General features: G+C 41.4%; 1 protein-coding gene across 7 annotated transcripts in view; it reads right to left on the bottom strand.

Moving 5' to 3' along the window:
* LOC106567980 (nuclear receptor corepressor 1) overlaps positions 1 to 27047 on the bottom strand; it is a 121857-nt gene that overhangs the window by 93636 nt on the left and 1174 nt on the right. For 6 of the 7 annotated variants that reach the window (XM_014137920.2, XM_014137919.2, XM_014137922.2 and 3 more), the window contains exon 2: positions 13321 to 13512. In XM_014137920.2, the coding sequence (XP_013993395.2) occupies positions 13321 to 13431 (111 nt within the window). In that variant the 5' untranslated portion in view covers positions 13432 to 13512. Of the gene's footprint in view, positions 1 to 13320; positions 13513 to 26958; positions 27031 to 27047 lie in introns of those variants that run through there. The other variant, XM_014137921.2, reaches the window with a different exon arrangement.

Genomic DNA, 27047 nt, shown 5'->3' with positions numbered 1-27047 from the left:
TGCTCACATCCCCATCCCTAGTGCCTACATTATTTTTGGCCACATGGTATTAAAATTGTACCAAATTTGATATCCTCGGTCAATAATGCTATTTCAATAACAAATCATTACCGATTTTTCCCATTGTGTCAATTTATGGCGGATTGATTGACTTCCAAGTTTCTTGTATATGTTTTTTCATGACTAAAAGAGAATCATCCAGCCCATTTGGTATGGTCAGTACACCCCCATATGCCATGTCTTGAAATATGTAGACAGACATATTTCTAGCTCCACTCACAACTTCTGGACTTTATAGCATTCCCAGAAAGCATGGACTGCTGAGTCATTAGTTTTACACTTGAAACATAACTCTGCCGTTGTGTACACTAATTCCAGTAGAAACTAATGTATAGAATTTATTATACAAAATTCACAAATTCTACAGCACTTTCGTTAACTGTAATTTCATTAGTTATGCTCCAACTTTTCCTCCATCTTGTGCCAACATCAGTTATTTTTTAAGTCTTAGTTCCAATAGTTTATATTTTTTTTCTAAGAGATGTTCAGTTGAATATGCTCTCTGCAACATTTTGTATATCTTCCTATCATATGAAAATAATTTGACTCAAATAAGATTCCCTCAAGGTTACCCTCAATGTCCAAAATATTTAAAAATGAAATTGTGATATGTAACTTAAGTTGCACGTATTTGAAACTATCTACAATGGCCAGTTCAAAATTACTTTTTAATTCTGTCATGGAAATAAATGTATTTCCTGTTAAAAAAGTAATTTACGGTTTCAATGCCTTTAGTTTTCCATGTGGACCAATTTCAAAATTTAAAAAAAAATCTGAATGTGAATTCTGAAAACCTATCCAGGGATTGTTCCATAAGGTTGTGTTTTTAGGGAGTGATGTTGGTTCTTCTAGAATACATTAGTTAACATTCTCTCAATTGTAAATATTTCCAGAAATGTCCCGTGTCTCCCACATCATATTTTTGTACAAAATCTGAGTATGACATTAAAACATCATTGTACAGATCACCTACAGTATGAATTCCTTTCATTAGCCACTGTTTCCAGTACACAGACTTCTTACCTATCCATAGCCTTGGATTCTGCCACAATGATGAGTATCCTTGTTTCAGATGTGAAATTCCACACAATTTGTGTACTGTTCTCCACACCTCTTTTGAGTGTAAAACAATTGGGTTCAAAGTTAACAGACCATGTGACCGAGTATCAACAGGAGTAAAAGGATAATTTAGTTCCTGTTCTATTGTTATCCAATCCAAGCCAGCATCCCCTTTGCCCCAATGTTTCGCCAATTTAGCCATTTCAAATGATAAATTGTACAATTTGACATCTGGTAAAGCCAAGCCTCCTACATCCCTTGGTGAGCACATAGGATTAATATCTAAACTGAGTATACTTACAGTGCCTTGCAAAAGTATTCATCCCCCTTGACGTTTTTTCCTCATGAGATTTAAGAGCCTGCTCATATTATCAGTTGAGGTCCTGTTCTTAATAAATCCAACTTGGTCACTATGTATAATATTAGGTAGTGCCTTCTCTAAGTGTATCGCAAGGGTCTTAGTAAGAATCTTACAGTCCACATTAAGGAGGCTGATGGCTCTAAAATTCCCCAGGTTCTGTAGTATCTCTATCCTTTTTAGGAATCAGCAATATCAAAGTCTCATTAAAAAGGTGTCCGGAAAAGAGCATTTTTAAATGCCTCCTGGTAAACCACTGTCAATACAGGTACAGTAATGTCAATATACTTGTTGTAGAATATTCTATAGGAAGGCCATCCAGACAAGGTGATTTCCCTGCTTTCATAGATAAAATGGCAGCTCTAACCTCCTCTTCTGTTATAGTAGTCCAGTTCCTCTACCTGGCTATCTTTAGGCTGAACAGGAGGATGTATATAAATTGTCATAAAAAAAAAAAAAACATTCAAAACACACTGTTTATCTCTTTGGATGAGGACACCATCTTATTCCCTTCTTAATTGCTGGAATTACATAAGATGTGTTCTGCATTTTTTTGTTGTCTTGTTAGTAGCTATTATTTTCCCTCTAATATATGCTTTTGAAACCTCTATCTTTTCAGTTGAGACTATGTTGATCTAAAAACAAAAAGGATCTAAGATCATCTACTAGTGATTGGCTAAATATCCAATCTTGTAATAGCAGGGTGTGGAGTCTAAATCTACCCTTCACATTGTCAGAGTTTATAGAAACATGAAACTCTACTATAGCATGATCTGTGAGGGCAATGGGCCCAATCTTGGAATCAATCACATTATTAATCTTGAAATTAGATATCAAGAATAAATATATTCTGGAGTCTGTCTTATGACAGTGGGAGAAAAAAGTATATTATCTATCATTAGGATGACTAATCTCCATATGTCTGTAAGGCCCATATCTTCTGCAAGCATATGTATTGGAAGTCTATCCTTTGGTGTGGAGTTACCTGTAAATTTACTTCTATCAATAATATTGTCCATCACTTGGTTAAAAAGTCTCCAGCAAGGACGATCTGCCCCTCCATATTTCCCAGTATAACCTTAACCTCGTGAATTTTTTAATATTTTTTAAATAATAATACAAATCAAATCTGGGTCCTCCTTATTGGGAGATGAGAGTTGAAGTCGGAAGTTTACATCAACGTAAGTTTGAGTCATTAAAACTCGTTTTTCAACCAGTCCACAAATTTCTTGTTAACAAACTATAGTTTTGGCAAGTCAGTTAGGACATCTACTTTGTGCATTGTTTACAGACAGATTATTTCACTTAATCACAATTCCAGTGGGTCAGAAGTTTACATACACCAACTTGACTGTGCCTTTAAACAGCTTGGAAAACTCCAGAAAATTATGTCATGGATTTAGAAGCTTCTGATTGACTCATGATATCAATTAGCCTACTGGAGGTGTACCTGTGGATGCATTTCAAGTCCTACCATCAAACTCAGTGCCTCTTTGCTTGACTTCATGGGAAATAAATCAAAATTAATCAGCAAAGACCTCAGAAAAAAAATGTAGACCTCCACAAGCCTTGGGAGCAATTTCCAAACGCCTGAAGGTACCACGTTCATCTGTACCAACAATAGTACGCAAGTATGAACACCATGGGACCATGCACCCATCATACCGCTCAGGAAGGAGACGCGTTCTGTCTCCTAGAGATGAACGTACTTTGGTGCGAAAAAATGCAAATCATTCCCAGAACAAAGGACCTTGTGAAGATGCTGGAGGATACAGGTACAAAAGTATCTATATCCACAGTAGAGTTAGTCCTATATCGACATAACCTGAAAGGCCACTCAGCAAGGAAGAAGCCACTGCTCCAAAACCGCCATAAAAAAAGCCAGACAACGGTTTGCAACTGCACATGGGGACAAAGATCATACTTTTTGGAGAAATGTCCTCTGGTCTGATGAAACAAAAATAGAACTGTTTGGCCATAATGACCATCGTTATGTTTGGAGGAAAAAGGGGGAGGCTTGCAAGCCGAAGAACACCATCCCAACCATGAAGCACGGGGGTGGCAGCATCATGTTGTGGGGGTGCTTGCTGCAGGAGGGACTGGTGCACTTTACAAATAGATGGCATCATGAGGGAGGAAAATGATGTGGATATATTGAAGCAACATCTCAAGACATCAGTCAGGAAGTTAAAGCTTGGTCGCAAATGGGTCTTCCAAATTAACAATGACCCCAAGCATACTTCCAAACTTGTGGCAAAATGGCTTAAGGACAACAAAGTCAAGGTATTGGAGTGGCCATCACAAAGCTCCGACCTCAATCCCATAGAAAATTTGTCGGCAGAACTGAAAAACCGTGTGCGAGCAAGGGGGCCTACAAACCTGACTCAGTTACACCAGCTCTGTCAGGAGGAATGGGCCAAAATTCACCCAACTTATTATGGGAAGCTTGTGGAAGGCTACCCAAAACATTTGACCCAAGTTAAACAATTTAAAGGCAATGCTACCAAATACTAACTGAGTGTATGTACACTTCTGACCCACTGGGAATGTGATGAAAGAAATAAAAGCTGAAATAAATCACACTCTACTATTATTCTGACATTTCACATTCTTAAAATAAAGTGGTGATCCTAACTGACCTAAGACAAGAAATTTTTACTAGGATTAAATGTCAGCAATTGTGAAAAACTGAGTTCAAATGTATTTGGCTATGGTGTATGTAAACTTCCGACTACAACTGTATATGTTGCATAATACTACCATAATCCTATTTATAAAAGAGCCTCAATGCAGATAAACCTGCCAAACTTTATGTTGCTTCAACATTACAAAATGTATTTTTCTTATCAGAATAAATCACCCCATTTTGTTTGGAATTAAATGAGCTATGATAAACTTTTGCAACCAGGCCTCCTCTTTCAGTGCCTCTATCTGTAATTCCTGTATTAACACAAAATCCGCCTGTTTTGATTTTAAATATCAAAATCTCTTTTCTCTTCACTTGGTTACCACAAACATTTCTGTTCCAAGAGATTATGTTTCCATAACCATATTTGCTCTGAGTAGTTACAGCCTGTGAGCGTGAAGTGTCCCATATAACACCCATGACAACTCTAATGAACATCATTACATAAAACATTTCACAATATATGCTCCAGCGGTACAATAAAAGTGTAAATAAACATAGAAAACCAATCCCAAATAAAACAAAGCAACTTGGAACGTAACGTTGCTTCTAAATGAGTCAATCATTGAAGAAATGTTTTCGATGCTGCAGAAGATAACTTGCGGTCTCAACTCAAAATTCTTTATCGTCCGTGAGGTGCTTGAAATGCTAAATTAGCAACACCCCACAGAGTCCCGCAAACACATAAGCTACCTTCACTTATACTGTAAACGGCATACAATTCAACTTGTATTTGACCTTTTCTCGTCTTCTTTATCTAGGCTAAACACCTTGCTCTAGCAAGAATCTCTCTGCCTCCACGTTGTCCTTGAAAATTATTTGCATTCCCTTCCAAGTAAACAGCAGTGTCGCTGGGAATGCCAGTGTGTGCCTGACGTTCTTCTTGAGGAGTTGTTTCTTCGCAGTTGCAAACTGCTTCCTCTTCATGGCCAGTTCCTTGGACAGGCTCGGGAAGAAAAAAAACAAATGCCGGCTGCCTTCCCAATGAACGCCACCCTTATCTTTCGCCACTTTAAGTACCTTGTCTCGGGCTGTATAGTAGGAAGCGGATGAAAACTGTTCTTGGGGGCCCATTCTCATCAGGCATGGTTAAGCTGCGATGGGTTCGGTTCAATTTCGAATTTGTGCCTGTCGACAAATCCAAATCCTTCTGCAATGATTTTCTGCACACACGAGATTAGTCTACCGCCGGCCTCATGCCCCTCTTTCAAATGAACCAATCTCACTGTTAATGAGTTCTTCGACACGATTCCACAATATGACCAACTTTTTCTTGTGATTCTCATTACCCTTCTCCAGATGGGAGATGGCCTCCACTGTCGAAATCCGTCCCTCTGCCCAATCCATCCTCTCTTGTATCACATCAACTTTTTTCCTTGAGCTCGGTAGTTGTTTTTATCATGGAGACGTCGGATGCAACATCAACAAAATCATGTTCATCTTTCCCATTTGCTCAAATAGATCCTTCAGATTTATCGATTTCTCTGGGTTTACGTGTTGATCCATGTCTTGGTGGGGGATTCGGGAGGATTTACTGTTTGTTTGCTAGTCGATGTGGCCTTCTGAATACTGCGTGTTAGGCTTGAATACGTTTTTAGTATGTGTCGACATTCCAATAACACCACTTTAGCGGGATGTTTCAAAATGTAAATTCTTTATATTAAACTGTCAACATATTAAGACATATGAAACTGTATGCCATTGAATTTCAGTATTTACATGCGGGTATTAGGAGCGCTCTAAAGTGCTGTCATCAAATTTGATCTGATCTTCATCTAGGTCACAACAATAGACAAACATAGTGTGCTTAAACTAATAATAGAAATGATTGTATTTTTCTTGTCTATAATGAATACATCATTTAAACATTCACAGTGTAGGTTGGAAAAAGTATGTGAACCCCTAGGCTAATGACTTCTCCAAAAGCTAATTGGAGTCAGGAGTCTGCTAACCTAGAGTCCAATCGATGAGACAAGATTGGAGATGTTGGTTAGAGCTGCCTTGCCTGATAAAAACACTCACAAAATTTGAGTTTGCTATTTACAAGAAGCATTGCCTGATGTGAACCATGTCTCGAACAAAAGAGAACTCAGAATACCTAAGATTAAGAATTGTTGAATTGCATAAAGCTGGAAAGGGTTACAAAAGGATTTCTAAAAGCCTTGATGTTCATCAGTCCACAGTAAGACAAATTGTCTATAAAATTTGTAAAGTTCAGTACTTTTGCTACTTTCCTTAGAAGTGGCCATCCTGCAAAGATGACTGCAAGAACACAGCGCAGAATACTCAATGAGGTTAAGAAGAATCCTATAGTGTCAGCTAAAGACTTACAGAAATCGCTGGAACACACTAACATCTCTGTTGACGAGTCTACGATACGTAAAAGGACTGACTTTGTGTTAGCTAGCCAACGTTTAATTACTTCTGCGTTATGAAAGGAACTAGACACGGACACGAATGATCCATTGGTAGTTTGTTGTAACCAAGTATTGGTGCTAAGCGTGTGTTAACCTCTATGGGCAACAGCCACCTGAATTCAGTGGCGCGATTTTTGAATCGTTTGAAATACTATTACTTCAATTTCTCAAACATATGACTATTTTACAGCTATTTAAAGACAAGACTCTCCTTAATCTAACCACACTGTCCGATTTAAAAAAATCTTTACAACGAAAGCAAAACATTAGATTATGTCAGGAGAGTGCCCAGCCAGAAATAATCAGACACCCATTTTTCAAGCTAGCATATAATGTCACAAAAACCCAAACCACAGCTAAATGCAGCACTAACCTTTTATGATCTTCATCAGATGACACACCTAGGACATTATGTTATACAATACATGCATGTCTGTTCAATGAAGTTCATATTTATATCAAAAAACAGCTTTTTACATTAGCATGTGACGTTCAGAAAAAGCATACCCCCCGCAAACTTCCGGGGAATTTACTAACAGTTTGCTAAATTACTCACGATAAACGTTCACAAAAAGCATAACAATTATTTTAAGAATTATAGATACATTACTCCTCTATGCACTCGATATGTCCGATTTTAAAATAGCTTTTCGGATGAAACACATTTTGCAATATTCTAAGTACATAGCCCAGCCATCACGGCTAGCTATTTAGACACCCGGCAAGATTAGTCTTCACCAAAATCCTATTTCCTATAAGAAAAATGTTCTTACCTTTCCTGTTCTTCGTCAGAATGCACTCCCAGGACTTCTACTTCAATAACAAATGTAGGTTTGGTCCCAAATAATCCATCGTTATATCCAAATATCCTCTGTTTTGTTCGTGCGTTCTAGACACTATACGAATGGTAAATAACGGTCGCACGGTCGCACGCATGGCGTGACAAAAAATGTCTAAATATTCCATTACCGTACTTCGAAGCATGTCAACCGCTGTTTAAAACCAATTTTTATGCCATTTATCTCGTAGAAAAGCGATAATATTCCGACCGGGAATCTGCAATAAGCTAAACAGCCGAATGAAATTTCTCCACGGGGGCGAATCGTGCACGCGCCTCATTCAATGGTCCTCTGATCGGCCACTTGGATAAGGCGATAATCTATTTCAGCCAGAGGCTGCCTCGTCATCGTTCAGGTTTTTCCCGGGTTCTGAGAGCCTATTGGAGCCCTGGGAATTGTCACGTCACAGCTAAGATCCTTACTCTTCAATAAACAGATGCAAGACGCACGACTCCTTGTCAGACAGGCCACTTCCTGCATGAAACCTTGTCAGGTTTCTGCCTGCCATAGGAGTTCTGTTATACTCACAGACACCATTCAAACAGTTTTAGAAACTTTAGGGTGTTTTCTATCCAAACCTGAACAATAATATGCATATTCTAGCTTCTGAGTTGGTGTAGGAGGCAGTTAAAAATGGGCACATATTTTTTCCAAAATTCTCAATACTGCCCCCTAGCCCAAACAGGTTAATGGATGCTAGAATGCTAGTTAGCTACGGCGTCATAGGATACGGTGCACTGGGTGGGTTTCACAGAAGAATACTGTACCTAGTTATCTAGCTGAATAAACTAAGTTTGAGCCTATTCCTGGAAACATTGAACCACTGTAGTTTACATCAATTATAATTTCTAAGTGGAAGTTGGAATAGTTATATTTGAGTGTTTCAGTGAATGGTTAGTGAGGGAGGCCCTGCTCTCTCGCTTCCCCAGTTGTTTAGTTAATTTTCTTTACAATCTCCTTTGCATTAGCGTAGCCTCTCCTGTAGCCTGTCAACTATGTGTCTGTCTATCCCTGTTCTCTCCTCTCTGCACAGGCCACACAAACGCTTCACACCGCATGACCGCTGCCACTCTAACCTGGTGGTCCCAGCACGCACGACTCACGTGGAGTTCCAGGTCTCCGGCAGCCTCTGGAACTGCCGGTCTGTGGCCAACAAGGCAGAGTTCATCTCAGCCTATGCTACCCTCCAGTCCCTCGACTTCTTGGCGCTGACGGAAACATGGATTACCACAGAAAACACTGCTACTCCTACTGCTCTCTCCTCGTCTGACCACATGTTCTCGCATACCCCGAGAGCATCTGGTCAGCGGGATGGCGGGAATGGAATCCTCATCTCTCCCAAGTGGACATTCTCTCTTTCTCCCCTGACCGATCTGTCTATCTCCTCCTTTGAATTCCATGCTGTCACAATCACTAGCCCATTCAAGCTTAACATCCTTATCATTTATCGCCCTCCAGGTTCCCTTGGAGAGTTCATCAATGAGCTTGACGCCTTGATAAGTTCCTTTCCTGAGGATGGCTCACCCCTCAATTCTGGGTGACTTTAACCTCCCTACGTCTACCTTTGATTCATTTCTCTCTGCCTCCTTCTTTCCACTCCTCTTTTGGCCTCACCCTCTCACCGTCCCCCCTACTCACAAAGCAGGCAATACGCTTGACCTCATCTTCACTAGATGCTGTTCTTCTACCAATCTCACTGCAACTCCCCTCCAAGTCTCCGACCACTACCTTGTATCCTTTTCCCTCTCCTCCAACACTACTCACTCTGCCCCTACTCAGATGGTATTGCGCCGTCGCAACCGTCGCTCTCTCTCTCCTGCTACTCTCTCCTCTTCCATCCTATCATCTCTTCCCTCTGCTCAATCCTTCTCCAACCAATCTCCTGATTCTGCCTCCTGCAACCCTCCTCTCCTCCCTTTCTGCATCCTTTGACTCTCTATGTCCCCTATCCTCCCGGCCGGCTCAGTCCTCCCCTCCTGCTCCGTGGCTTGACGACTCATTGCGAGCTCACAGAACAGGGCTCCGGGCAGCCGAGCGGAAATGGAGGAAAACTAGCCTCCCTGCGGACCTGGCATCTTTTCACTCCCTCCTCTCCACATTTTCTTCCACCGTTTCTGCTGCTAAAGCCACTTTCTACCACTGTAAATTCCAAGCATCTGCCTCTAACCCTAGGAAGCTCTTTACCACCTTCTCCTCCCTCCTGAATCCTCCTCCCCCTCCCTCCTGAATCCTCCTCCCCCTCCCCCCTTCTCCCTCTCTGCGGACAACTTTGTCAACCATTTTGAAAAGAAGGTTGACGACATCCGATCATCGTTTGTTAACCTGTTAGGGCTAGGGGGCAGTATTGACACAGCCTTTGTCTGTTTACCTAAACGCAGATTCCCGGTCGGAATATTATCGCTTTTTTTATGAGAAAAATGGCATAAAAATTGATTTTAAACAGCGGTTGACATGCTTCGAAGTACGGTAATGGAATATTTAGAATTTTTTTGTCACGAATTGCGCCATGCTCGCCACCCTTATTTACCCTTTAGGATAGTGTCTTGAACGCACAAACAAAACGCCGCTTTTTGGATATAACGATGGATTATTTTGGACCAAACCAACATTTGTTATTGAAGTAGAAGTCCTGGGAGTGCATTCTGACGAAGACAACAAAGGTAATAACATTTTTCTTATAGTAAATCTGACTTTGATGAGTGCTAAACTTGCTGGGTGTCTAAATAGCTAGCCCTGTGATGCCGGGCCATCTACTGAGAATATTGCAAAATGTGCTTTCACCGAAAAGCTATTTTAAAATCGGACATATCGAGTGCATAGAGGAGTTCTGTATCTATAATTCTTAAAATAATTGTTATGCTTTTTGTGAACGTTTATCGTGAGTAATTTAGTAAATTCACCGGCAGTGTTCGGTGGGAATGCTAGTCACATGCTAATGTAAAAAGCTGGTTTTTGATATAAATATGAACTTGATTGAACAAAACATGCATGTATTGTATAACATAATGTCCTAGGATTGTCATCTGATGAAGATCATCAAAGGTTAGTGCTACATTTAGCTGTGGTTTGGGTTTATGTGACATTATATGCTAGCTTGAAAAATGGGTGTCTGATTATTTCTGGCTGGGTACTCTGCTGACATAATCTAATGTTTTGCTTTCGTTGTAAAGCCTTTTTGAAATCGGACAGTGTGGTTAGATTAACGAGAGTCTTGTCTTTAAAATGGTGTAAAATAGTTATATTTTTGAAAAATTGAAGTAATAGCATTTCTAAGGTATTTGAATAACGCGCCACAGGATTCCACTGGCTGTTGAGTAGGTGGGACGATTTCGTCCCACATACCCTAGAGAGGTTTTAAGCATACTTAAGATTGAAAATCACTAAAAAAATATATCTATGCCTTCATTTCCTAAAAATATAGACTCGTAACTTTCCCACCTAGCCCATAGAGGTTAAGTCAAACGATACCGCTGGTCCTGCTCACATTGCCCTAGCCTATGCTTTGACCTCTTTCTCCCCTCTCTCTCCAGATGAAATCTTGCGACTTGTGACGGCCAGCCGCCCAACAACCTGCCCGCTTGACCATATCCCCTACTCTCTTCTCCAGACCATTTCCGGAGACCTTCTCCCTTACCTCACCTCGCTCATCAACTCATCCTTGACCGCTGGCTACGTCCCTTCCGTCTTCAAGAGAGCGAGAGTTGCACCCCTTCTCAAAAAACCTACACTCGATCCCTCCGATGTCAACAACTACAGACCAGTATCCCTTCTTTCTTTCCTCTCCAAAACTCGAGCGTGCCGTCCTTGGCCAGCTCTCTTGCTATCTCTCTCAGAATGACCTTCTTGATCCAAATCAGTCAGGTTTCAAGACTGGTCATTCAAATGAGACTGCTCTTCTCTGTGTCACGGAGGCTCTCCGCACTGCTAAAGCTAACTCTCTCTCCTCTGCTCTCATCCTTCTAGACCTATCTGCTGCCTTTGATACTGTGAACCATCAGATCCTCCTCCGAGTTGGGCATCTCCGGCGCGGCTCACTCTTGGATTGCGTCCTACCTGACAGGTCGCTCCTACCAGGTGGCATGGCGAGAATCCGTCTCCGCACCACGTGTTCTCACCACTGGTGTCCCCCAGGGCTCAGTTCTAGGCCCTCTCCTATTCTCGCAATACACCAAGTCACTTGATTCTGTCATATCCTCACATGGTCTCTCCTATCATTGCTACGCAGACGACACACAATTAATCTTCTCCTTTCCCCCTTCTGATAACCAGGTGGCGAATCGCATCTCTGCATGTCTGGCAGACATATCAGTGTGGATGACGGATCACCACCTCAAGCTGAACCTCGGCAAGACGGAGCTGCTCTTCCTCCCGACGAAGGACTGCCCGTTCCATGATCTCGCCATCACGGTTGACAACTCCATTGTGTCCTCCTCCCAGAGTGCTAAGAGCCTTGGCGTGACCCTGGACAACACCCTGTCGTTCTCCACTAACATCATGGCGGTGACCCGATCCTGTAGGTTCATGCTCTACAACATTCGCAGAGTACGACCCTGCTTCACACAGGAAGCGGCGCTGTTGGCGGGGCTCCCTGCCTGTACCATCAAACCCCTACAACTCATCCAGAACGCCGCAGCCCGTCTGGTGTTCAACCTTCCCAAGTTCTCTCACGTCACCCCGCTCCTCCGCACACTCCACTGGCTTCCAGTTGAAGCTCGCATCTGCTACAAGACCATGGTGCTTGCCTACGGAGCTGTGAGGGGAACGGCACCTCCGTACCTTCAGGCTCTGATCAGTCCCTACACCCAAAGGAGGGCACTGCGTTCATCCACCTCTGGCCTGCTCGCCTCCCTACCTCTGCGGAAGCACAGTTCCCGCTCAGCCCAGTCAAAACTGTTCGCTGCTCTGGCACCCCAATGGTGGAACAAGCTCCCTCACGACGCCAGGACAGCGGAGTCAATCACCACCTTCCGGAGACACCTGAAACCCCACCTCTTTAAGGAATACCTGGGATAGGATTAAGTAATCGTTCTAACCCCCCCCCACCCTCCCCCCAAATAAGATATAGATGTACTATTGTAAAGTGGTTGTCCCACTGGATATCATAAGGTGAATGCACCAATTCGTAAGTCGCTCTGGATAAGAGCGTCTGCTAAATGACGTAAATGTAAACAAGAATGGTGTTCATGGGAGGACACCACGGAAGAAGCCACTGCTGTCCAAAAAACAACAACATTGCACCTGGATTTTCCACAGCACTACTGGCAAAATATCCTGTGGACAGATGAAACTACAGTTGAGTCGTTTGGAAGGAACACACAACACTATGTGTGGAGGAAAAAAGGGCACAGCACACCAACATCAAAACCTCATCCCAACTGTAAAGTATAGTGGAGGGAGCATCATGGTTTGGGGCTGCTTTGCTGCCTCAGGGCCTGGACAGCTTGCAATTGTCGACGGAAAAATGAATTCCCAAATTTATCAAGACATTTTGCAGGAGAATGTTAGGCTATATGTCCGCCAATTGAAGCTCAACTGAAGTTGGGTGATGCAATAGGACAACGACCCAAAACACAAAAGTAAATCAACAAATGGCTTCAACACAAGAAAATACACCTTCTGGAATGGCCCAGTCCGAGTCCTGACCTCAACCCGATTGAGATGCTGTGGCATGACCTCAAGAGAGCAATTCACACCAGACACCCCAAGAAATATATATATAAAATAAAAATTGCCCGCGTGTCAAATTCAGCCCACGGGTCGCCAGTTGGGGAACCTTGTAATAGTTAATAATTTGCATGAAGAGAGAGAAAGTAATTCTTGCTGGTAGTAGGTGTTAAGAAAAACATAGCAAAAGATACAGTGCGAGAGAGTTATGATGTTACTTCATGCACGGTTTCTTACCTGTTGGTGACGTGTGGTGCTGAAGGTGTACTGGACAGAGTGTGGTGGGTAGCGGCTCTGCTCGCTGCTGAAGCTCCCCTGGGTAGGGGGGTAGCCCGAGCTACTGGACATCCTGGCTCAGGGTTGAGCCGGGCGGGCTTTTGCTGCACTGATCAGGGGCTCAGGTTGAGCATGGCTGGAGACCCAAACCACCTGAGGAAGGACAGATGATGATTTCATATGTGTCCATCTTTTCTCACACAAGGAAAGGAAGGACACCCCAGGTGAGTCAGTGCTTGAGGCATTGTGGCAGCTGCAATATTTCTGTCTGAAGGGTAAGCTGAGCTGCATCTCAACTCCAAATGGGGGAGGATGGATTATTGTGCACCATATTAGTAGTTTTGTCAGTGTCAGTCAGTAGATTGGTAATGGATTAGGTGAAGTATTATCGTTGACCAATATTAGTCTCCTCAGTCATACTCGGTTTCCCTCTGTTAAATCGTTGAAGCCACTCCCCCCAAAAATAAACATTTTATAAAAATAAACAGAAATGCCTTGTTTACATAAGTATTCAGGCCCCTTGCTATGAGACTCAAAATTGAGCTCAGGTGCATCCTATTTCATTGATTATCCTTGAGATGTTTCTACAACTTGGAATCCACCTTTTACAAGTTTAATTGGACATGATTTGGAAAGGCACACACACACACCTTTCTATTTTAAAGGTCCCACATCATGGCAAAAACCATGCCATGATGTTAAAGGAATTGTCCGTAGAGCACTGAGACAGGATTGTGTCGAAGGCACAGATCTGGGGAAGGGTAACAACAAAGTCTGGAACCTCCAAGTCTCTTCCTAGAGCTGGCCGCCCGGCCAAACTGAGCAATCGGAGAAGGGCCTTGGTCAGGGCCATGACCAAGAACCCGATGGCCCAAGCAGCGATTACAGCCACGAATCTTCTTGGGTATGACACTACAAGCTCGACACACCTGTATTTGGGGAGTTTCTCCCTTTCTTCTCTGCGGATCCTCTCAAGCTATGTCAGCTTGGATGGGGAGTGTTGCTGCACAGCTATTTTCAGGTCTCAAGAGATGTTTGATCAGGTTTAAGTCCAGGCTCTGGCTGGGCCACTCAAGGACATTCAGAGACATGTCCCGAAGCCAATCCTGTGTGGTCTTGACTGTGTGCTTAAGGTGGTTCTCCTGTTGGAAGGTGAACCATCGCCCCAGTGAGGCCCCGAGAGCCCTGGTGCAGGTTTTCATCAATGATCCCTGTTCCTTGCTCTATTCATCTTTGCCTCGATCGTGACTAGTCTCCCAGTCCCTGCTGCTGAAAAACATCCCCACAACATGATTCTGCCACCACCATGCTTCACCGTAGGGAAAGTGCCAGGTTTCCTCCAGAAGTGATGCTTGGCATTCAGGCCAAAGAGTTCAATCTTGTTTTCATCAGACCAGAGAATCTTGTTTCTCATGGTCAGAGAGTCTTTAGGTGCCTTTTGGCAAACTCCAAGAGGGCTGTCATGTGCCTTTTACCGATGAGGGGCTTCCGTCTGGCCACTCTACCATAAAAGGCCTCTGTCAGAGTGACCGTCGTGTTCTAGGTTACGTCCCTGACCAAGGCCCTTCTCCCCCGACTGCTCAGTTTGGCCGGGCGGCCAGCTCTAGGAAGAGTCTTGGTGGTACCAAACTTCTTCCATTTAAGAATGACGGAAGCCACTGAGTTCTTGGGTACATTCAATGCTACATAAATGTTTTGTTACCCATCCACACATACTTTTGCCTCAGCACAATCCAGTCTCGGAGCTCTACGGATAATTCCTTCAACCTCATGGCTTGGTTTTTGATCTGATATCTACGGTCAACTGTGGGACCTTATATAGACAGGTGTGTGCCTTTCCAAATCATGTCCAATCAATTGAATTTACTACATGGACTCCAAGTTGTAGAAACATCTCAAAGACGATCAATGGAAACAGGATGCACCGGAGCTCAATTTCGAGTCCCATAGCAAAGGGTCTCAACTTATATCAATAAGGTATTTCTGTTATAAAACGTTGTCAGTGTAAAAACTTAAAACAACTAAAACCATAAAGTATGTAGAATAGATAATGGACCGATGTAGAGTACCAGTCAAAGGTTTGGACACACCTACTCATTCTAGGGTTTCTTTACTTTTACTATTTTCTACATTGATATCAAGGATCTGGATAGATTCTGTATGGAAGGATGGTCTAACACCCTCCCAATGTGTTCTACAATCTCATAAAACATTTAAGAAAAAAGGCTCACTAGCAAGGTGAGGTCTTGAAAACAGGGGTGCCAATCATTTTGACCCCCCATCTTTGAGACAAACAAAAAACGTGTTAAACGAAATCTATTCCTCTGAGAAATTGTATTAGCCTAGTATAAAATACACACATTTTAAATTGGCATACAATATAGCTCAGTTTAAAATAAAGTCTATTTTGCTCATCTTTATCAAGGGTGCAAATTATTTTGGACCTGACTGTATATACTGTCTGCCAGAAATGTATGTATTCAATACTGTAAGTCGCTCTGGATAAGAGCGTCTGCTAAATGACTCAAATGTAAATGTAGTATGCAGCATAGATCAGCGGTTCCAACCTTTTCCATTCCGAGGACCACCAAATCATTGTCAAAAGCGTGAGGACCACCAGAGTCGCAGATTTTTTGAACATAAAATATCTTGACAGTCAAATTGAGAGTAAATTTTTATCAGGGAATGTTACAGATTAAGACACCAACACCAGTAGAAATCCACTTTTCAAGCAGAAAGACGATGGCCAGATGTTACCCAATGCAACATCACAAATAGAGGTCGACCGATTAATCGGAATAGCCGATTTCAAGTTTTCATAACAATCGGTCATCTGTATTTTTGGACACCGATTGTGGACGATTTTTTTTTATTTTTTTTTTTTAACACCTTTATTTAACTAGGCAGATCAGTTAAGAACACATTCTTATTTTCAATGATGGCCTAGGAACGGTGGGTTAACTGCCTTGTTCAGGGGCAGAACGACAGATTTTTACCTTGTCAGCTCGGGGATTCGTTTTTGCAACCTTCCGGTTACTAGTCCAACGCTCTAACCACCTGCCTTACATTGCACTCCACAAGGAGCCTGCGTGGCAGGCTGACTACCTGTTACGCGAGGGCAGCAAGAAGCCAAGGTAAGTTGCTAGCTAGCATTAAACTTATCTTATAAAAAAACAATCCATCTTAACATAATCACTAGTTAACTACACATGGTTGATGATATTACTAGTTTATCTAGCTTGTCCTGCGTTGCATATAATTGATGCGGTGCCTGTTAATTTCTCATCGAATCACTGCCTACTTCGCCAAACGGGTGATGATTTAGCAAGCGCATTCGCGAAAAAAGCACTGTCGTTGCACCAATGTGTACCTAACCATAAACATCAATGCCTTTCTTTAAAATCAATACACAAGTATATATTTTGAAACCTGCATATTTAGTTAATATTGCCTGCTAATGTGAATTTCTTTTAACTAGGGAAATTGTGTCACTTCTCTTGCGTTCCGTGCAAGCAGTCAGGGTATATGCAGCAGTTTGGGCTGCCTGGCTCGTTGCGAACTGTGTGAAGTCCATTTATTCCTAACAAAGACCGTAATTAATTTGCCAGAATTGTACATAATTATGACATAACATTGAAGGTTGTACAATGTAACAGCAATATTTAGACTTAGGTATGCCACCCGTTAGATAAAATACGGAACGGTTCTGTATTTCACTGAAAGAAAAAAACGTTTTGTTTTCGAAATGATAGTTTCCGGATTCGACCATATTAATGACCAAAGGTTCGTATTTCTGTGTGTTTTTATGTTATAATTAAGTCTCTGATTTGATATTTAATAGAGCATTCTGACTGAGCGATGATAAGCAGCAGCACGTTCGTAAGCATTCATTCAAACAGCACTTTCGTGTGTTTGCCAGCAGCTCTTCGCTGTGCTTCAAGCATTGAGCTGTTTATGACTTCAAGTCTATCAACTCCCGAGATTAGGCTGGTGTAACCGATGTGAAATGGCTAGCTAGTTAGCGGGGTGCGCGCTAATAGTGTTTCAAACGTCACTCGCTCTGAGACTTGGAGTAGTTGTTCCCCTTGCTCTGCAAGGGCCGCGGCTTTTGTGGAGCGATGAGTAACGATGCTTCGAGGGTGGCTGTTGTCGATGTGTTCCTGGTTCGTGCCCAGGTAGGGGTGAGGAGAGGGACGGAAGCTATACTGTTACACTGACAATAGTAAAGTTAAAAATATATAGTTCTGTGTATTGATTTTAAGAAAGGCATTGCTGTTTATGGTTTGGTACAGTCGTGCAACGATTGTGATTTTTTCGCAAATGCACTTTTGTTAAATCATCCCCCGTTTGGCGAAGTTGGCTGTTGCTTATACCCTGACTCTGTTGCAGAGGTGACACATTTTCCCTAGTTATAAGAAATTCATGTTAGCAGGCAATATTAACTAAATATGCAGGTTTAAAAATATATACTTGTGTATTAATTTTAAGAAAGACATTGATGTTTATGGTTAGGTACACGTTGGAGCAACGACAGTCCTTTTTCGCGAATGCGCACCGCATCGATTATATGCAACGCATGACAGGCTAGATAAACTAGTAATATCATCAACCATGTGTAGTTAACTAGTGATTATGATGGATTGATTGTTTTTTATAAAAAAGTTTTATGCTAGCTAGCAACTTACCTTGGCTTCTTACTGCATTCGCGTAACAGGCAGGCTCCTCGTGGAGTGCAATGTAAAGCAGGTGGTTAGAGCGTTGGACTAGTTAACCGGAAGGTTGCGAGATTGAATCCCCAAGCTGACAAGGTAAAAATCTGTCGTTCTGCCCCTGAACAAGGCAGTTAACCCACTGTTCCTAGGCCGTCATTGAAAATAAGAATGAGTTCTTAACTGACTTGCCTAGTTAAAAAATATTATGTATAAAAAAATACTAATATTCGGCAAATCGGTGGCCAAAAATACCGATTGTTATGAAAACTTGAAATCGGCCCTAATTAAAATCGGCCATTCCGATTAATCGGTCGCCCTCTAATAAGAACATCCAATTGTCAAAGGTATATGAAATACAAATAGAATAGAGAGAAATAGTCCTATAATTCCTACAACCTAAAACTTCTTACCTGGGAATATTGAAGACTCATGTTAAAAAGAACCACCAGCTTTCATATGTTCTGAGCAAGGAACTTAAACGTTAGCTTTTTTACATGGCACATATTGCACTTTTACTTTCTTCTCCAACACCTTTGTTTTTGCATTATTTAAACCAAATTAAACATGTTTCATTATTTATTTGAGGCTAAATTGATTTTATTGATGTATTATATTAACTTAAAATAAGTTAATTCAGTATTGTTGTAATTGTCATTATGACAAATAAAATTTGGCCGATTTAATCTGTATCGGCCTTTTTTGGTCCTCCAATAATCGGTACCGGCGTTGAAAAATCATAAAAATCGGTCGACCTCTAATCACAACCACCATAAAAAAATACTGAATGAGTCTCTTCCACTTCCCTCATTCATATCAATAAGTCATCATTTTAGTAAAAGTATGATATATTTGGGGTTGAAATAACAAAACAAAACTTTGTCTCATGCAAATTTGTGCCAATGCCAGCCTTTACCTATGCAATGGCATGTAAATTACTTTTAGCCTATGTTTTTTTGTTTCAGGACTAGGTTTTATTTGAATGGTACCGTACCACCCACCAGCATGGCATTGTTTATTATTCATAAACACCTGCAGAGTTTGCTAGTTGTGACTGTGCTGAGCAAAATAATAGATCATCTTTGGATACAGCAAAGATGGTGTATAAATTACGATAGTTCACTCAGACCATTTACCGTTGAAAATAATTTGTTGGTTCCGGTCTACTTAACGGGGTGGCTCTCCCATAGACACTAATGCAATAGCAGCTGGGGCTGGTCTACTTAGTTCATTGACCTTCTTCTGTCTCTGGCTCAATGGCTGGCTTAGCCATGGTGAAAATTAAAAGTGGTGCAAACTTATGTTTTTGCGCCTCCACTTTTTTTTCCCAGCAAAATGTCATCGTCCATTGGATAATTTCTCAAGTTTCACTTATTTTTGTGCTAGTCTAAAAATAAAAAACGGTAGAATTGCGTGATACGATTGCATTTTAGATGTCGATTAAGGCATGTGGAATGCAATTTATCTTACCATTTCTACCAATCTGAGTGTAAGTTATGGTTTTCATACGCACATTTTCATTTCATTTATAACGTCTTTGTGACACAAAATCATTGTCATGTTGTTAATCAAAATTCTACAAACCTAAAAAGTAACTTCTATTGACAACTATGTAAAAATTACATACATAAAGCCAACAAATCTAAACATTGCATCCTGCAGGTAGAAAATATCCTGATAAAAATAGATATCCTATAAATCACATTGGCTATGCATGGCCTGTCTGCAACAAACTTGTAACAAATATTAACTTGGGTCCAGCCTGAAGCTGGTGTTAGCAAACTTCCAACAACTTACAAAATATTCTGGGCCATCAGAGTTTCCTGCGCCAGTGAGCTCGGAACAGACACAGCTGTAGGCTATTTGCACAAGGGATAACAAGTAATCAGGTAGGCCTATTTTATGAAGTTTCCACTGGATCAAAGCATGACGTTTTTCCCTTTCACGCTGAGTGGTTATCAAAATTGGGAGAGCTGGAAAGATTTTTCAAATACATTAAGGAACTATTGTCATTCTCAATGGATGTAAAAACAGACTTAGTTTGCTTGCTGTTTGAGGAGAAGAAAACATTACTTTGAGAAGCTCCACAGCTCAATAGTGGTTGTGCATTAAGCCAATCAGATCCCCAAATGTGCACATTTATATGCCTACATTTGCGCTCAGGCCAGGTAGCCTACAGGCCTACTTCTATGAGTAAATCAGGTGTGTCCTTACTCAACATTGACAGGAGCATTCCAAACAAAAAGACAAGGACTAAATTGAAAAAACACAAAAAGGCAATGAAATAAACAAAAACTTGTTTCACACAAGTGAAGCATAGGTTGTGCACTCTGCAAGTAGTGTCCAGTCTGACAATGAGAATGGTAAACGACTAATAATAATAAATAATATTGAATATATTAACAGAAATTACAAACAAACATTGTAGATTAGAAATTATAGGAATTAACAGCAAATGTACTTCAGTTGAAGTCGGAAGGTTACATACACTTAGGTTGGAATCATTAAAACTCGTTTTTCAACCACTCCACAGACTTCTTGTTAACGAACTATAGTTTTGGCAAGTCGGTTAGGACATCTACTTTGTACATGACAAGTCATTTTTCCATCAATTGTTTAAAGACAGATTATTTCACTTAATCACAATTCCAGTGGGTCAGAAGTTAACATACACTAAGTTGACTGTGCCTTTAAAGAGCTTGGAAAATTCCAGAAAATGATGTCATGGCTTTAGAAGCTTCTGATAGGCTAATTGACATCATTTGAGTCAATTGGAGGTGTACCTGTGGATGTATTTCAAGGCCTACCTTCAAACTCAGTGCCTCTTTGCTTGACATCATGGGAAAATCAAAAGAAATCAGCCAAGACCTCAAAGAAAGAAAATTGTAGACCTCCACAAGTCTGGATCATCCTTGAGAGCAATTTCCAAATGCCTGAAGGTACCACATTCATCTGTACAAACAATAGTACGCAAGCATAAACACCGTGGGACCACGCAGCCGTCATACCGCTCAGGAAGGAGGCGTTCTGTCTCACAGAGATGAACGTACTTTGGTGCGAAAAGTGCAAATCAATCCCAGAACAACAGCAAAGGACCTTGTGAAGATGCTGGAGGAAACAGGTACAAAAGTATCTATATCCACAGTAAAACGAGTCCTATAATCGACATAACCTGAAAGGCCGCTCAGCAAGGAAGAAGCCACTGCTCCAAAACCACCATAAAAAAAGCCAGACTACGGTTTGCAACTGCACATGGGGACAAAGATCATACTTTTTGGAGAAATGTCCTCTGGTCTGATGAAACTAAAATAGAACTGTTTGGCCATAATGACCATCGTTATGTTTGGAGTAAAAAGGGGGAGGCTTGCAAGCCGAAGAACACCATCCCAACCGTGAAGCACGGGGGTGGCAGCATCATGTTGTGGGGGTGCTTTGCTGCAGGAGGGACTGGTGCACTTCACAAAATAGATGGCATCATGAGAGAGGGAAATGATGTGGATATATTGAAGCAACATCAAGACATCAATCAGGAAGTTATAGCTTGGTCACAAATGGGTCTTCCAAATGGACAATGACCCCAAGCATACTTCCAAAGTTGCTGCAAAATGGCTTAAGGTCAACAAAGTCAAGGTATTGGAGTGGCCATCACAAAGCCCTGACCACAATCCTATAGAAAATGTGTGGGCAGAACTGAAAAAGCGTGTGCAAGAAAGGAGGCCTACAAACTTGACTCAGTTACACCAGCTCAATGGGCCAAAATTCACCCAACTTATTGTGGGAAGCTTGTGGAAGGCTACCCGAAACATTTGACCCAACAATTTAAAGGCAATGCTACCAGAAGGATTACTTAATCCTATCCCAGGTATTCCTTAAAGAGGTAGGGTTTCAGGTGTCTCCGGAAGGTGGTGATTGACTCCGCTGTCCTGGCGTCGTGAGGGAGCTTGTTCCACCATTGGGGTGCCAGAGCAGCGAACAGTTTTGACTGGGCTGAGCGGGAACTGTGCTTCCGCAGAGGTAGGGAGGCGAGCAGGCCAGAGGTGGATGAACACAGTGCCCTTCTTTGGGTGTAGGGACTGATCAGAGCCTGAAGGTACGGAGGTGCCGTTCCCCTCACAGCTCCGTAGGCAAGCACCATGGTCTTGTAGCAGATGCGAGCTTAACCACACTCCCTTTTCTTGGACTGTGCCATCCCCGCCGCATCCGCAATGGATTAGTTCACTGAGATAGGAGCGAATAAAATAGGTGTCTTGTGTGCCATTAAAAAGATTTGCTACTGCTCTACAAAAACAAGTAAAACTTGGTCAACCAATAGCCTGTCGGACAAACAATCGATTAATTGGGGTCAGCACTTTCATTAGCTAGCTAAGGTTAGCATGCTAGCTAGTTACACTGGCAGCTGGCAGTCAGTGCCCTATGTGTTTCTCTGCTACATGTGGAAATCACAACGTTCCCACACCCAATTTCTGAATAGGTTTTAGCAGCCTGCGTCAATCTTCAATTTGTAACCTAAACAATAATTTCCACTTCAGGACAGGAATTACTTGGAATAGGTGTGGCAACTTCTGAGGTGGGCCTTTAAAGGCTTATTATTAATATTATAAACAATATGCACTTATGTCAAATGTATTACAATACCAGTAATACTGCCAACTTACATTATTGTGAGAAGAAAGAAAATGCGAACAAAAATTTCACTGACCACCTGCAGTACCCCTGTGGACCACAGGTTGACAATCACTGGCATAGACAAGCATCCATCAATGGCCTATATCTGTCTGGAAGGGCGGGTAGCAGTTTTGTAGGAGGCTGCTGCAAGGGTCGAGCCCAACGTAAGTATTAACAGAGGGGCTCTCTGGAGCAAACCTCATTGTGGAGGGCAAACTTCCTCGTCCAATAAAAAGAGCACACTACAAACAAAACATTTTGAACTGCAATGTTTTAATGTACACTACCGTTCAAAAGTTTGGGGTCAGTTAGAAATGTCCTTGGTTTTAAAAGAAAAGCTAATGTCCTTGTCCATTAAAATAACATAAAATTTATCTGAAATACAGTGTAGACATTGTTAAAACCTGTTAGGGCTAGGGGGCAGTATTGACACGGCTGGATAAAAAACGTACCCGATTTAATCTGGTTAGTACTCCTGCCCAGTAACTAGAATATGCATATAATTATTGGCTTTGGATAGAAAACACCCTAAAGTTTCTAAAACTGTTTGAATGGTGTCTGTGAGTATAACAGAACTCCTATGGCAGGCCAAAACCTGAGAAGATTTCAAGCAGGAAGTGGCCTGTCTGAGAAGTAGTGTTTCATCTTGGCTCTTTTTATTGAAGACTCAGGATCTGTGCAATAACGTGACACTTCCTACGGCTTCCATAGGGTCTCAGAGCCCGGAAAAAAGTTGAACGATATCGAGGCAGGCTCTGGCTGAAACACATTATCGCTTTTGGCAAGTGGCCACTCAGAGTACTATGGGCTTAGGCGCGTGCCCGCTTCGACCGAATGCTTTCTTTTCCTTTGTCTGTTTACCTAAAAGAAGATTCCCGGTCGGAATATTATGGCTTTTTTATGAGAAAAACGGCATAAAAATTGATTTTAAACAGCGGTTGACATGCGTCGAAGTACGGTAATGGAATATTTAGAATTCTTTTGTCATGAATTGCGCCATGCTCGCCACCCTTATTTACCCTTTAGGATAGTGTCTAGAACGCACTAACAAAACGCCGCTGTTTGGATATAACGATGGATTATTTTGGACCAAACCAACATTTGTTATTGAAGTAGAAGTCCTGGGAGTGCATTCTGACGAAGACAACAAAGGTAATAACATTTTTCTTATAGTAAATCTGACTTTGATGAGTGCTAAACTTGCTGGGTGTCTAAATAGCCCGGCATCACAGGGCTAGCTGTCTACTGAGAATATTGCAAAATGTGCTTTCACCGAAAAGCTATTTTAAAATCGGACATATCGAGTGCATAGACGAGTTCTGTATCTATAATTCTTAAAATAATTGTTATGCTTTTTGTGAACGTTTATCGTGAGTAATTTAGTAAATTCACCGGCAGTGTTCGGTGGGAATGCTAGTCACATGCTAATGTAAAAAGCTGGTTTTTGGTATAAATATGAACTTGATTGAACAAAACATGCATGTATTGTATAACATAATGTCCTAGGGTTGTCATCTGATGAAGATCATCAAAGGTTAGTGCTACATTTAGCTGTGGTTTGGGTTTATGTGACATTATATGCTAGCTTGAAAAATGGGTGTCTGATTATTTCTGGCTGGGTACTCTGCTGACATAATCTAATGTTTTGCTTTCGTTCTAAAGCCTTTTTGAAATCGGACAGTGTGGTTAGATTAACGAGAGTCTTATCTTTAAAATGGTGTAAAATAGTCATATTTTTGAAAAATTGAAGTAATATCATATCTAAGGTATTTGAATAACGCGCCACAGGATTCAACTGGCTGTTGAGTAGGTGGGACGCAAGCGTCCCACCTAGCCCATAGAGGTTAATGGGCAAAAGAACAGACACTGGACAGGCCAGCATCCCGGAGTCGCCCCTTTACTGTTGAGACTGGTGTTTTGCGGGTACTATTTAATGAAGCTGCCAGTTGAGGCCATGCGAGGTGTCTGTTTCTCAAACTAGACACTAATGTACTTGCTCAGTTGTGCACCGGGGCCTCCCACTCCTCTTTCTATTCTGGTTAGAGGCAGTTTGCACTGTTCTGTGAAGGGAGTAGTACACAGCATTGTACGAGAGCTTCAGTTTCTGGAATAGCCTTCATTTCTCAGAACAAGAATAGGTTGACGAGTTTCAGAATAAAGTTATTTGTTTCTGGACATTTTGTGCCTGTTATCGAACCCACAAATACTGATGCTCCAAATACTCAATTTGTCTAAAGAAGGCCAGTTTTATTGCTTCTTTAATCAGCACAACAGTTTTCAGCTGTGCTAACATAATTGCAAAGGGGTTGTCTAATGATCAATTAGCCTTTTAAAATGAGAAACTTGGATTAGCTAACACAACGTGCCATTGGAACACAGGAGTGATGGTTGCTGATAATGGGCCTCTGAACGCCTATGTAGATATTCCATTAAAAAAATCTGCCATTTACAGCTACAATAGTCATTTAGAACATTAACAATGTCTACACTGTATTTCTGATCAATTTGATGTTATTTAAATCGACAAAAGTGCTTTTCTTTAAAAAACAAGGACATTTCTAAGTGACCCCAAACTTTTGAACGGTAGTGTAATTTAGAAAAACTGCTTACACCGAAGGTCCCCATCTTCCTTTTCAGAGTTACACTAATGCAGATGGCAGCCTGTACAGATTCAGTTTGAGAGGGAAAGTCTGAATGTTTATCTGATGCACACCCTGTCCTCTGAAATCTAGGATTTGTCAAAAACATCTGTTACACAGGTGTCATCCAGACAGACATGGCGAAGACAAGAATGACAAGGCACATTTTGTTGTCAGGATTAATCTGTCAGACAAATCCTGAACTGCTGTGCATCTCTAATGTCATGCTACTTCCTCCCCCCCAAAAAAGGTGATTCTTGAAGGGAACCAAATCGCCACAGTTGCTCTCCAAAGCTGCAGTTGCCTTTGAGCTTTTCCTTCAAATGCATAAACAATAAATTGGCATAAAATATCCTGCTTAAACACTGAATTCATACTTGAAATGACACACTACGTAGATTATGATGAAACAGGGAGCCTCAAATCCACCCCTCTCATGATTGTGAACCATCTCTGATACAACTTGGATATAGGCTACAGAAAACAAAATGCACTAGCGGCATGCACAAGGTGGCAGCTTCCTCAGTGAGTTTTTGATGCTTGTTCTACATGCCCACAAGGATGGCACAATAATTATCTTCCATCAGGCTATGCCATCTTCCTGCCAAGAATTTAGCAACAGATAAAACCTAAGGCAATGTAACATCACAACCACCAATAAGAATATTGAATGAGTCTCTTCCACTTCCCTCATTGCTATCATTTTTTACATAAAATGTAACGATCGATAAAATAGTAAAACTGACAACCAATGAGGACATATTATAGGAGACGAAACAGGTCACGTGTGCACTTCATAAATAAACTGGATGATCTGAGTCTGCATCTTTAGGCCAGCTGACTTTAGAGGACTTGGTTCACATTCTATTCAATACTGAGTCGCTCATCAATACAGAACATAATATCTAATACGACTCTTATTATCGTTTAGTACCAGTTTGTTGACAGACAGGACCAGATGTTGAATTGTAGTTGCAAGGAAAAAAACGTATTGTTCAGGCTGAATAAATAACAAGTACTGATTGCAACAAACCACTCTGAATATGATATTAGAGCAATGTATTGACTAAACATGGTGTCTCCGTGAAAGATTCAAATAGTTACTTTTGGGTTTGTTGGTGATGCTGGTTATACAGATGTTTACAATAACTAGCTAGTTTGTAATCATGTTAGCGAGCTAACTTACATGGCATGACTGCCTAGCTAGCTAGTTTGCGCATAACGTTTACGTTACTAGCTAGAAGTATAACCTTTACATCATCTCTGAAAATCAATTATTAACTAAGATTGTCTAAAACGAATGATCTAGTTAATATTCAACACAAGATTACAGCTGCAAACATTAGTAGCAACTTGGCATAGGAAATGCTCGCTGCAGTCTAATGCTTCGTCTCTGCCTGGTGCTTTTTGCCTTGTTAGCTTACATGCTAGCTAGCTTGCAATATCGATAGCTTGTTGCTGAATTTAAGGATATGTGCGTTTCATTTTAGTTGAAATGAACGAATTAACGGTAGCCTTCATTTGGCATAAATATGTAAATGCAGCATACTTGAACCCGTTATGAAGTACATAAAAACATCACATACCGTAAAACGACATTATGTTGTTGGCTACAATATTTCACCTATGAATTCTCAACCAAGCCGCCATCTTGCAAAGGGTAATTCGCACCCTC

The sequence above is a fragment of the Salmo salar genome, chromosome ssa13, assembly GCF_905237065.1.
Source record: "Salmo salar chromosome ssa13, Ssal_v3.1, whole genome shotgun sequence".
Classification (NCBI taxonomy): domain Eukaryota; kingdom Metazoa; phylum Chordata; class Actinopteri; order Salmoniformes; family Salmonidae; genus Salmo; species Salmo salar.
The sequence above is the reverse complement of the archived record's forward strand: the minus strand, read 5'-3'. Positions and strand labels throughout refer to the sequence as shown.